Source organism: Onychostruthus taczanowskii, unplaced genomic scaffold, assembly GCF_017590055.1.
Source record: "Onychostruthus taczanowskii isolate IOZ18803 unplaced genomic scaffold, ASM1759005v1 scaffold99, whole genome shotgun sequence".
NCBI lineage: Eukaryota > Metazoa > Chordata > Aves > Passeriformes > Passeridae > Onychostruthus > Onychostruthus taczanowskii.
The window spans coordinates 1,450,640-1,463,300 of record NW_024507990.1 but is presented as its reverse complement, the minus strand read 5'-3'; the positions used below and the strand labels follow the sequence as shown (position 1 = coordinate 1,463,300).

Genomic DNA, 12,661 nt, shown 5'->3' with positions numbered 1-12,661 from the left:
GAGGAGGAGGCTGCTTTCATCTCTGAAGCAAACACCACTTATCCTGAAGGAGAAAAAGGGGAGTTCACTCCAACCAGAGCAATGCCAATGAAACCTTTCCCAGACAGAGCATACAAGGAGCCCTGGGAGCCCTGCCTGGCTGCAGGATGATGAGATTTTGAACAAAGAGTGCAGTCGAGCTGACATCTGGGTGCTGATTAAACTAAGTTTTTATATTGTTTATGTATTTACATTTACACCCTGGGATGTGTCCGGAGCTGAAGGGAGGTGAGAGGCTTGCACAGCTCTGAGCATGTTGCTCATTAGCATCTGCTAAAACACTGTTTTGTCCACAGACCTTTCCTCACACCAGCTGACAGCCCTGCCACCTTTATCTCAGCAAAGCTGGAAATTTCCAGCCAAGCTGAGGCTCCACACACAGTAGGAGCTTGTACTGTGTGAACATGGACAATGCCTGCTGGCCCAAAATGGCTCTGTGTTCAAAAAGATCAGAAAAAGCAGAGCATGGGAAAAGCAAGGATTATTGTGCTGAGTTTAGAGAATGAGATTTAAAGCCAGAGGAGTGACCTGGCAAAATTACAGAGGCAGACTCTCTAGAAGCAAGAATTAAATATTCAGACACAGTTTCAGGTTTTACTTACAACACTGACCCCTCTCTAAATGTTTTCCAGTAAAACCCCACAAGATTCTGCACAGGTTGCTATGCCTGATAATCCCCAAAGACCACCTGCAACCCTTAGGTCTCTATTTTCCTCCTTCCCTTAAGCAGAGGTACTGGATTTGTGCTGAAGTAATGGAAAACAGGTGAGGGCTCCATGTCTGTCCCCCTACACTGTGGCAGTTTCAACAACAGAGCAATTACAGGAGCAGGGATAATCCAACCCTGCAGAGGAGACACAGGAGGAAGGAGAAGCAGCAGTCAGATTTCAATATTCATCTTCTCCAAAACTCCTGTTGAAAAGGGACCAAAGTCTTGCTCAGAAGTACCCAGACACCTGGATCTCCTGGCTAAACACCCTTCAGTAAAAGTGGAGAACCAAGAAACCTAACTAAAATCAATTGTCTCCTCCTTAGCACGAGTTTGAAATGACAAAGGGGAAAAAACAAGGTAAAACCCAAAGTCTGCTACAAGTGAAGCAAGTTTGGGGTGCCCACCTCTCTGAAGAGTGCGCCATAAAACTGAACAATGTACGGGCAGTCACTGCTTCTCATCACTACATCAAGGTCCATCAGAAGCTGCTTCTGCTCCTTCTCATCCACTGTCGACCGAATTCTCTGAAAGAGGAAGAGTGGCAGAGACTTCATCACTTCCATGCCATTACTGCATCCTCAGCCCTGCTGGTGGAGACAAGCGACCAGAAGCCCAAACCCAAACATGCTCAAAAACACTCTGGAGAATCAAGCAGTGCTCTCAAATAAGAAATGTAACTGAACACTTCTAAAGCTGTTTAATCAGGTTATAAAGCCCTCAGTCCTCACAGAAGTATCAACACTTTCACATGAAATGTCAGGAAGAAATTAAAGAGCTGAAATTTTATTGAAAACTACAGCAAAATACCAAATCCAGGCTTTCATTTCAAAACAAATTCCCACACAGTTCTTAGCCATGTTGGAAGGGGCTTGAAGACTGGATTGAAATTTAACCAAGGAACATAATGTTTAAAATTTCTAAGAAGCCAAAAAAGCTCCTTCCACAGGCTCCACCACAGCTGGGGAGAAGGGACTGCCACATAACCCAGGGAACACATTTCTCTGGTAATGTTAATGAAGGGCAGCAGTCCTGTAAGTTCTCATAAAACTAACAATCCTTTACCTAGTACTGGCTGAGGGAACATCAACACTGTATAAAAGATAGTTTATATAGACACATACCCCATGTGTATATAGAGATATATATGTATACACACACTATACTTCATATATACACTATATATTATGGAAAGTTTCATTTGGGCTTGAAAGAACAATGCACATTTGAAAACAGAAAACTGTCCATTTTCAAACATGAAACTGGTTAAATGAAGGATGGAAATGACCATACAGTTTTTCATGTGATTTTACAGATATATTTAACATCTTGCACTAATTAATACATTCTCTGAATCACAAGTGAGGAAATCGTGATCCTGAAGCTGTGACTCATGTTGAAAAACCATTAAAAAAACCAAGAAAAAATATCTGGCAAGAAGTCCAAAGCAACAGAGGTAGCCAGGACCATCCTCAGGAACAAAAACTACACGGCTACCCAAGAAAGAAAAATTATTCAAGCCTGTGGAAAAAATCTGCAAGATACTAGCACCCATTTCACCAATACTATGGCCCTGTGGGCAACTGCTGGTGGCATCAGGACCACACACATCAGCCAGCCCAGGCCAGGTGAATGAAGGCACTTTCAAGGCTGGCCATTCATATAGCACCACAATGCACCATTATGTACTTTAGGACTTATTTTGTGATCCATACAAAACAAGGACAGTATCAACACTGTAATTTTCCTTACCTGTAGTGTATCCTGGTATTTTGGTTATTTAACCACTTGTTCTTAATGTTCTAGCACCTCTAGTTTGGTCTAGACCAGTAAATAATATGTTTATATTGCCCTTTTCCCACCCTGTGAATCCTAGAGTTCTTGGGGACCTGTCAGGAGACTTTCCAGCACCCACAGTCCATAATATCCATGATGTGCTGAGCACGTGGGGTTCTGTGCCACCAACAGAGCAAGAAGCAGCTCCACGGGCCAGGAATGGAACTAAAACACTTCACCTCCAGGTCACTGGTTCAGGTCTGTGTCACAAGCTCAGACAGCCACCGGCTGATTCCTGCTCTTGTGCCCTCTCTGTACAAAGCTCTGCAATTCCCCGAGGGGCTGAAGGCCGAGCAGAGTGAATGCCTCCCTCCCAGTGACACACCAGCAGCACTGTGTGAAATGGAAACGCCGCTGCTCTCACCTCCACAGAGGGTGAGGGATGCCAAAGCCACCACGGTGAGACCTATGACCAATAGCTCAGCCTCTCACTGAGACACGACCCACACTGAAAAGATCACCTCTGGTGAGGAACCAGAAGGAACTTTTCTCCATATGGTAACTTGCGTTCTCTTCCTGTGCCCACTCCATGTCTGTCTCCAAAAAGCCTCTTTCCTGGTCCTCTGAGAGTTGTCCCAGCCCTGCTCTGCACTCCCCTTGCACCTGCACAATCCTGTCCAGCCAACCCCACAGCATCCTCCTCAAAGTCAACCTCTTCTCCTCAAAGCACTCCTCCCACCTCTGACATTCCTCCTGTGCTACTACTTCTCCAGCACTGGAAACCATGTGAAATACACACTGTGTGGTGGAGGTGATTCTAATGGCACTCCAGAACAACACTGAACCCAAACACTCCTCAAAACACGAGCTCCCAGCAAGAAGGGGCTGGCAGAGCACCCAGAGCACAGACAGGGGTTCAGCTACAGGCCAGAGGACAGCTTGAGAAGCCAGCGTGGACACTACAACAAATACTGCTGCAGGGAGTGAAAGGAATGCTGTGATACAAGACTGGGAGGTCTCACACAACACTGCTGGAAAAAGTCAAGAGAAAGGGAGAACTCTGAGGAGCAGCATGCAGCACAGCACACAGACAGGGCCAGCCCAGGCTGCACAAGGTGGCTCTGCTCAGCTGCAGTGTGCCAGGGAGCCTGCTGCAGCCCAGTACTCCCAGTTCAGCAGCAGAACAGGGAAGAGAGGAGAGCCAACAGCAGTCAGTACCCAAACAGCACCTGAGCCATGATACAGCCTCTTTCCTAAGCCCAAGGCATGGTGCAAAGCACTGCAGCAGATCCCACAGACACGCTCCCCAAGAACTTGGGACATGGCAGGGAAGGAAGACACAAGGTGAGGCAGCTGCTTGAAGGCAGCAGTTCAGACAGGGATGCACAGGGGCTGACTGCACTTCAGGCCTTACAGATCTCAGCCCAGCCACCTTCCTGGGAGCCACTGACAAGTCACTGCTAAGTGACCCCACAGCCAAACAAGCCACAGACAGAAAAAGGGGGATTTGTAGTAGAAGCTTATGGAGTCTTCTTCTTAACAATTCCTTGTTGGCCTCCAATTTAAACTGTATCAAAGCCTCTTAGGAGAAATTCTCCAGCCCTTTTTATTCAAACACAGGTTAGGACAAAGCCTTCTAACATCAGGAAGAAGAGCTCTGAAGCCATGCTCTGAGCAGCATCAACAGCAAAAGCACAGTCTGTGCTGTGGATTGTGCCACCCTGAAACCTGAAACCAGGCAGATTCCAGAAACTTGATCCAAAACAGAAGAGACATCATCCAGCCCAATATGCACACAGAAAGGTTCAGGTGCAGCATGAAGTGACTGGTTGAAAAAAAAATCTAAAAAAAAAAAAGGAAAAAAAAAAAAGCTGTAAACACTAAAATGAAACTCAACTCCTTGAGCTGTGAGACAATCCAGAACTGCCCTGAGAATGGGGCTCACCTGTGTCCTCAGCTGAAAGCTCAGCACAGCAGTGCCTGGCAGTGCCATGGGAGAAGTGAGCCTTCCATGGGATGGCAGGGATTTGGGACAACAAACCAGTAGCAAAGAGAGGGTTTGCCCAGTCACTGCTGAAGATGGGAATATCTATCTCCCCATGTGAAACACATTTAATGCTGACTGAAGTAGATCTCAACTAGCTTCCCACCTCCTGTGATGAGGCTCTAACTCTCTCACCATTCCTTTCCAGCTCTTACTCATCCACTCCCTCCCCAGCTGCCCTACCAGCAGGACTGGGAACACTGGTTTCCCCAGCTCTCAGCAAGCAGACCTAAACAAATGACTGAGACAGAAAATTCTGAAGGTGTCACTCAATTTTGTGAAGAATTACAATGAGGGTTTGGCAATAAAACCCCAAGACTTCCTCTTGGAAGTCATAGGGACACGGAAAGGAAGAGAAATTTTGCCTCTGGACAGAGCTAAATATACTAATGTATCATTCTGATGGTCTTTATGGGTTATCAGGCACCTAGGAAAGGATGGAGGGACCAGGGAGGTATAAATAAATGTTACATTTCTGCTCTCGGGGGAATTTGATACATAGCAACCTCCTTAAGCTGTGAGACTACCATCGAGAAACCTGAAAAAGTCAGACAGGAACTTCTGGTTTGAAGCTGTGGATGAGAGAACAAGCCCTGACTACCAAAATGATGTACAAGAGATACTGTGCTCAGAACAAGGAACAGCTCCAGGGCTTATTGGTCTCCCCAGGAACAACAGGGATCTTTTATGGGCCCATGGGTTTGACACTTCCAATTACCCAACTAATCTTGAAAATGCTTCTGATTTCATTAGGAAAAGTTTAGAGAAGAAGTAAAGCACATCAAAAATACTGTTAAACTAAAGAGAAAACACTGACTGTAGAGGACATTGTGAGTGTCCACTGCAAGTGGAGGCTGGACTAGGCAATGTTGCAGTGGGACTAAGTCACCCAGGCTGAGGATATCAGAAGACACAGAAAATTCTGGCCTACAGGTGAAAATCACTTTTTTTTTGAGGTGGAAGAAAATTGAACACTGTGGACAAAACCACCCTTTTCCCCAGCTGGGTTACTCTCCCAGCTGTAACCATCCCTGATAGAAAAATAATTCAATCAAAAAGAAATGCAAGATGCTTCCATGGGGCAGTGATAAGAAGCCTGAAGGCCAAGCAAAGCACAAACCACTCCATTCGTCTCTTGGTGATGTATTTCTCAGCCAGCTGAACTGGTTGAAACAAAACTGGGAGAATCTGCTGCTGGTGAACCCCAGATGATGTCTGAGGTGTTCCCTGCTGCAGGGCAGAAGAGGTGAGGAGCAGGTGAAGATCTCCCTTAGCCTGAGGCTCAGACATCACTGCCAGGAACACCACTGCTGTGTTTAGGCTCCTGACCTGTACAAGAGCCACTCAACACATCAAAGGCTGACTGTTTTAAATATGTTCTTATTTATTTTATGAACTTTTCAAATAAGCAGCTTTCCAGAGGCACTGTGAAGTACTCTGGCTAATAGAACCCACACCCTGTACAGCATTTAAGTGCAAAGCAGAGCATCCTGCTCTAACTGGAAGAATGCTCCTCAGCTTTCACTACAGTTTGGGCTATTTTTTTTTAATTCATATTCGAAGGATCTTTTAAAGCATTCTTTTTGTGTGAACTATCACCAGGGCCAGAAGGAAACCTCAGGCCAGAAATTACAACCCCCAGCAGCTGGGTGAGTTTCCCAAGGAAACATTTCCTCCAAATAAATGGGGCTTCTCTATGTGCCTCTAGTTTGTGGTACCCTCACAGAACAAGAGGAACAGTCCCTGGAGCAGATGGGACACCACCACACTGGAGGGCAAATACAAAAAGGGCTGGAGAATTGCATCTACTGTGGAGCCTTTCAGACAAAAGCAGGACAGCATTGGAGCAGATCCTGAGGAGGAACCAGGGCTCTCTGCACAGTGGGAAGTCCAGGACAATGGTCACAAGTCACTTATGGACTGCCACAGAGTGGGAAAAACCAGACTAACACAAAAACAAGAAACCAGAAGCAAAAATCAAAGGATAGTGGGTAGAACTGGAAGCCTGACCAGGCATGATCACAAAGAGCTGGTGCAGCAGACACACATCAGCCAGGAAAAGAGATTTCTCCCAGGAACAGAGACCTGACAAGGTGAGGATTCAACATATAAATTGGCCTTGCATTTATTGGTTTGCATAGCAAGATCTGGCACTGGACAAAATTGGGCTGTTCTCTTTCCCACCTGGAAAAGTCTTGACCTCATATGCCAAAAAAATCCTTAAGAAAATGAAAAGTTATTTTCAGTGACAGGAAGACTGTGATGGCAGTTGACCCAGAGTAAAAAGGTGCAACTCCAGGAAGATCTGAAAGGAAACGACCTAAAGAATGAAAGGATTGGTTTTTATTCAGAAATAAAAATTTAGATGATTAGGAAAACATAATGCAATATTTTCTAGGGGCAAACATGAGAAAGTTTGATTGTAAATCCTCTTGATTTGGATCCCTCTTTCCTTCATCCTCTCCCCCTCCTCCTGAGAGCTCTCCCTGCAGCTCTTTATGCAGAAAGCATAAGGGGTGCACAAACAACTGCAGGTGGCAGCAATAGGAGGACCAGGTCCCTGTTCCTGCAGCTCACTCCAGCCTCCAACCTGCTCCCAAAGAGGTACAGAATGTCTTTTTGTCACTGAAACCAGTATTCACAGAGAATGACCAAGGCTAAAGGAGAGGGAGGAGCAGGACAGGGCACAAGAGCTCATCATCCCAGCCATGCTCCACCTGCTGAAGCTTTGCTGTAGTCCTTTTAGCCAGAGACACAATGAGGCTCATTTCAGGATCATTTTCCTCCTCTTCTACTGATTCTGGAGCACAGATGGAAAGCCTGACTCACCCAGGGCCTGGCAGCCCTGCCCATTCCAGGAGACTCATTAAAGGATTGCATCTGCCAGGACAGAAATTACAACCATCAGCATGGGCTGATAGTCCAAAATGAGTTACAAGGGAAAATGAAAGAAAACAGCGTCTCCACCTGCAGATCTCAAGTTATTTTGGTGACATTTCAGCCCTCAGGAATTCTTTTCCTTCAGTGGTAAGAAAAACTAGATATCCAGCTAAAAAAGGCTGTGCTAGGGGCACAGGAGCCCGTGTGCCCTGCAACACTGAACTTTCCCAAGCAGGGGAAAGCTTGGGAAGCTTCAAGGAAATGTTCCTTGGGCAAAGGCAGGACAGGCTACAAAAAGCAAGAGAAAGGAGCTGGGAACAGGGTTTGAAGATATGCCCTGGCAGCCATACCCTTTGAGGGGAGCAGGATGAGTGACCAGAGGTGCCCAGCTGGCCTGGCACAGCAGGAGCTGCCTTCAGCCAGAGGAAGACTCCAGCAAGGGGAAATGAGCAATGTTTCAAGCTGCACACTTGCAGAACAAGGAGGATTTGAATCTCCCTGTGGTAGAATGGGGTGAGAAGCCTGGTCATGGTAGCAGCAAGCAGGACACAGCCCTTCCAGAAGTGGGGTAGGAATTTCCTGACCGCACTGGGAATTTGCAGCCAACAGTAGTGGAAATGTGGGGAGTGGTGGAGAAGGATGGAGGAGCAGTTGGGACAGGCCCCTGTACCAATTCTCTGCATCTAGTGAGCAGTACAGAAGAGCTAACTTTTGTCTTGCAGCTTCCATAAAGCTGTTTCCTTGTGCTGAATGTCCTTCCAAGGATGCCTGGCCTGCTGCACTGGTGCTGCTCTTGGGGAAGCACATGAACAACAGCAGCTCAAGCAAATAACCAGACACTGGCTCCACTGTAAGGGATCCTGTCACCTGCCCTCAGCATGGTGCCACACCTCAGAGCTGCAGGTGCCACAGAGATCATTGCCAAGACCTCACTAAACTGACAAATTTTCATAAAGCGAAATTTCCCTTCTCAACCTTCTCTTAGAGAAGAGCTTCATACTGAAGGAGAACACAGGACTGAAGGCAAAAGTTCCACAGTGAAGAGACCACAAAGCTTGAGAGAAGGAGAGAGCAGGAGGGGAACAGTCCCCTCCTGGACTGTTAAGACATGGACAGATCAAGACAGAGAAGGAGCAGAAGATTAATGCACAGCCAGAGCTGCCCCAAAAGCATCAGGAGGCTGAGAAAGGAAAATCTGAGGAGTGTGGGATGAGCTAGTCACTAGGCCAAGCTTAGCCTCATCCTGAAACTTCATCTCAAAGAACTGCACCATCCAGTCTGGGGAATTGCTGCTGCTGCCTTGGAGGCCTCACTGACTGTTCCACCCACAGGTCTTCCTTTGCTCAATTTTGTGTTTTCTCCCCACTGGGACAAACAGAACAGTTGCTTACCACTACTGTTTTAGAAATGATGTTGTTGCCCAAACCCTCCAACCTTTCTTTCCCAGTCACGTCCACCCAAAAGAAATAGGGTCAGAGAAAAGAAGGTGGCACCAGCCCAGCCCACAGCTTTAGCTTTACTCACTATAAACAAAGCAGATTTACTTGTTTAAAAGTGAGCCCCCAAGCCCAGAACCCCCGAGGCTCAGAACACATCTCATCCCTCAGGAAAGCCAGCTCAACACGCTGCACTGTGCCATCTGCAGCCATGTGCTTCAAGGACACAAGTGGTGCCTTCTGCCTCCCACATGGCTGTACCTCCACCACGGGCCCTCAACAGTGACAAGGCTCACCTAGGGTGCTGAAAAGCCCTCGTGCAAACAGTGTGGGACAAGAGAAGCCCTGTGCCATCAGACACCTTCTCCATGACACAAGGTAATCCAGCAAAGTCCTTCTCCACACGGCTGTAGCCACTGCAGAGCTCCAGGAAACAGCCACTCAGCTCTGGGGATGTGCCCCTTTCACACCCTCAGCAAAACTACAGCTACCGAGGTCACAGACCCAGAATCTGAGAAGATGGAGCTGTCCAGGAATCACTTCACTACACCAATGTTTTTCTACCTGTCACCTGCAAACTACACCCGTGAGTTCTGCCAAAGGCAACTGAAAGAAACCAGCCTTTAGCTACAGGCAACCTCTAGCTCCACTGGAGACTTTCAGGGATTCAAACCCAGCTTGAAACAGCACTGCATGGTGATCAAGACCACTCAAGAGACCTAGCCAGTGATCCCAGCACTGTGAGGAAGTCAGTATTTACTGGAGAAGATCAAAGGATGAGGGTTACTCCAGTAACCTGACACACCAGAGACAGGTAGGAATTACATTCAGAGCAGCTGGGGCTGAGATACGTCTGCTTGGCGTGCGAGACCAGCAGGGGCAAATTTCTCCAGATTCCAGAGAACATTCTGAAGAAGGCTGAAAGAAACCAGCCTTTAGCTACAGGCAACCTCTAGCTCCACTGGAGACTTTCAGGGATTCAAACCCAGCTTGAAACAGCACTGCATGGTGATCAAGACCACTCAAGAGACCTAGCCAGTGATCCCAGCACTGTGAGGAAGTCAGTATTTACTGGAGAAGATCAAAGGATGAGGGTTACTCCAGTAACCTGACACACCAGAGACAGGTAGGAATTACATTCAGAGCAGCTGGGGCTGAGATACATCTGCTTGGTGTGCGAGACCAGCAGGGGCAAATGTCTCCAGATTCTAGAGAATATTCTGAAGAAGGCAGAGAGTTGGAAAAGACAGCAACACTGACTCCTATGCAGCTCACTTCTGCTTTCTCCTTGGAGCCATAAGAGCATTTGCAGTTGATATCATCGACAGAGTTAAAGAAAGATGTCATCAGCAACCTGCAGTGAGCAAAGGAAAGGACCAGAGAGACAGAGAACAGCTGCTGCCCACCTCCACGGACAAGCAGCTCCTCAAAGATGCCCAGTGAGCACCACTGCTCTGGCAAGACAGGCTATTACTGCCCAGCTGGGAGAGGAGGCTGTTCCTGGTTCTAAAGTGAGTTTTGGGGTAGCATAAAGTAGAAAATGGACAGTCAAGAAACCTGCTAGACTTTCCACCTCCAGGACAGTCTGACATGGTGAGCACAAAGCACACACTCCATCACACAGCAGCAAGAGCACAACATTCCCTAGAGGACATCCACTCCATTCCAGCTCCTCCTGGTGAGGCCACACCACGGCACATGCTGACATAAACAGCTAATTTTAAGCCATTACCTTATTTCACAAAAGACACCAAGAAGCTACAAGATGTCAAGCCGTGCCTACCACCAGCCTAGGCTGTACCTGAACCAGTGACCCAGAGGTGAAAGGCCCGTGCCCCATCATCAGTCTCCAGAGACGTGTGATCCCCTCAGAACAGCAGGCTCCTGATAGACATTTTGAAAAGGGCACAGCAATTATGAGAACTTCACAAATCACCTGAAAACATGCCCATTATACACTGTATTTTCAGCAAACAGCAGCCTTTACACCAGAAATAAATAGAACAGAGCAGTAGATGGGTGCTAGATGGAAGAAACTTAATTCTCCATCACACTGCATCCCAAAGGACTAAAGTACAAATGTAAGGATGGGCATCACCTACTTTAACTGCCATAATTTGCCCACTTGGTTTGTGGACCATTTTGTTGACAGAACCATAAGCGCCTCGTCCAATTTCTCCAAGGTCTTTCAAGTCCTCTGCTGTAAAATCCCAATGTTGCTCAGGGGAAATCTTCAATTTTCCTGATGATTCAATGCTGTGTGTTCTCAGTCTCTCTCTGTCAAAAATATTGGGAAGCAATTTTTCCACATTTTAAATAGTCTTTAAATGTCTCTTTTCAGCACTTGATTAAACATTAGAAGAGAGGGGTTCACAAAGCTACAGAAACAATCTGACTCCACGAAGGATTTTGGTTGGGGTGGGGGTGGAGGGGTGAGGGAAAATGTTAAATCAAAAATGACATACATTTGCCCACAGCTTCAATTAAGGATAAGTTTCTCCAGCTGCAGCATAAAATTCAATATGTCTCATAGAGTCACTCTAAGCACTCATTTACACAGTTCTTTCTACTTTGCACAAAATTCATCAGGGTGTGAGCAGGATCTGGTAACATGCAGCACCAAGAGCCTGTAGAGCACTCCCAGCCCCATTTCCCCAAAGCTCCTGCTGCTCTACACCACCACATCCCAGCACCTGCCTCCCCTCCAGCTGCAATTCTAGCAATACAGGCAAAGCTCTTCTGGGTCAACCAGCGAGACTTTAGGAAAAGTTTGCCTTTATAAAAAAGAAAATAACCCAAAAACTCCAAAATCCAATACATTTCGATAATCATTTAATTTATCCAAAACCAAATAAAGCGCCAATAATTTATAAAAACCAAAACAAGTTCGTTGTGACATATGAAAACAAAATCTGCCTGTTCAGGTGTGTCTTCACCAAGCACCTAAATTAACTTTCTCAGGCAAACCCTGTCCCTACTGAAGCCACCAGGATTTGCCCAGCTAAGGAGCAGACGAATGTCCAAAATGTGTGAACACAGGAGTTCAAAGGTGTCCCCCACTGGCTCATTCACATGCAGCAATGCTACCATTGAATTAGCAGGAAATGCACAAGTATTTGCAACACTTTTCATCTTAAAATGCCATGCAAAATTTCAGGTTTTCATTAGTTCATTAGCTGATTCACACTTTTTGAGTCATGAAGTAAGCCAAAAGCTCATATTTTCCACTTTCAAGATGCATTAAGAGCAATGCAGACAGTTCCCACTGCAGGGCACACTCATCTCACACATTTTGAAGCACACAAGTCCTTGTGACCCCCCCCGTCATAGGAGAGATCTATCAAACCCAGTGGATATTTGATCCAGCCCCCACTTTCCTGGTCAGGGTCTGGCCCAAGGAGCAGAACACACATGGAGGATTCCACCAAACACATGGAGCTTACTGAGTTTATCAGCCGAGGAATAAACAGGTCACGGCTGATTCCACGCTGATAAATCCCACACTGGTCACCAGCAGCTGCAAACACCACCCAGCTGGGGACCCAACCATGACAGGGTTTTATTGGGATCCCAGGTTTTCAGAGGGCAAAAGGCCAATTGACTGGAGCAGCTACAGTTCAAGTGGCTTCCTCTGCTGCACTTTGGGTTAGCAGCTGCACGTCCTGAACCCTCGACCTGTCTGATGAAAGTATTTGGGAGCAGCTCCTCTCCCCACTGCTGGGCTGTGTCTGCCACGGTGTTTCCTGCTCTCTAACCTGCCCAGCTCAAGATTTTGAT

General features: G+C 46.8%; 1 protein-coding gene across 1 annotated transcript in view; it reads right to left on the bottom strand.

Moving 5' to 3' along the window:
* Nucleotides 1-12,661, bottom strand: part of MAP2K4 (mitogen-activated protein kinase kinase 4) — a 64,918-nt gene that overhangs the window by 16,283 nt on the left and 35,974 nt on the right. Inside the window, exons 3-4 of the mRNA XM_041427377.1 lie at nucleotides 10,987-11,161; nucleotides 1,156-1,275 (exon numbers count right to left, since the gene is read on the bottom strand). Coding sequence (XP_041283311.1) covers nucleotides 1,156-1,275; nucleotides 10,987-11,161 — 295 coding nt within the window. The remainder of the gene's footprint in view (nucleotides 1-1,155; nucleotides 1,276-10,986; nucleotides 11,162-12,661) is intronic.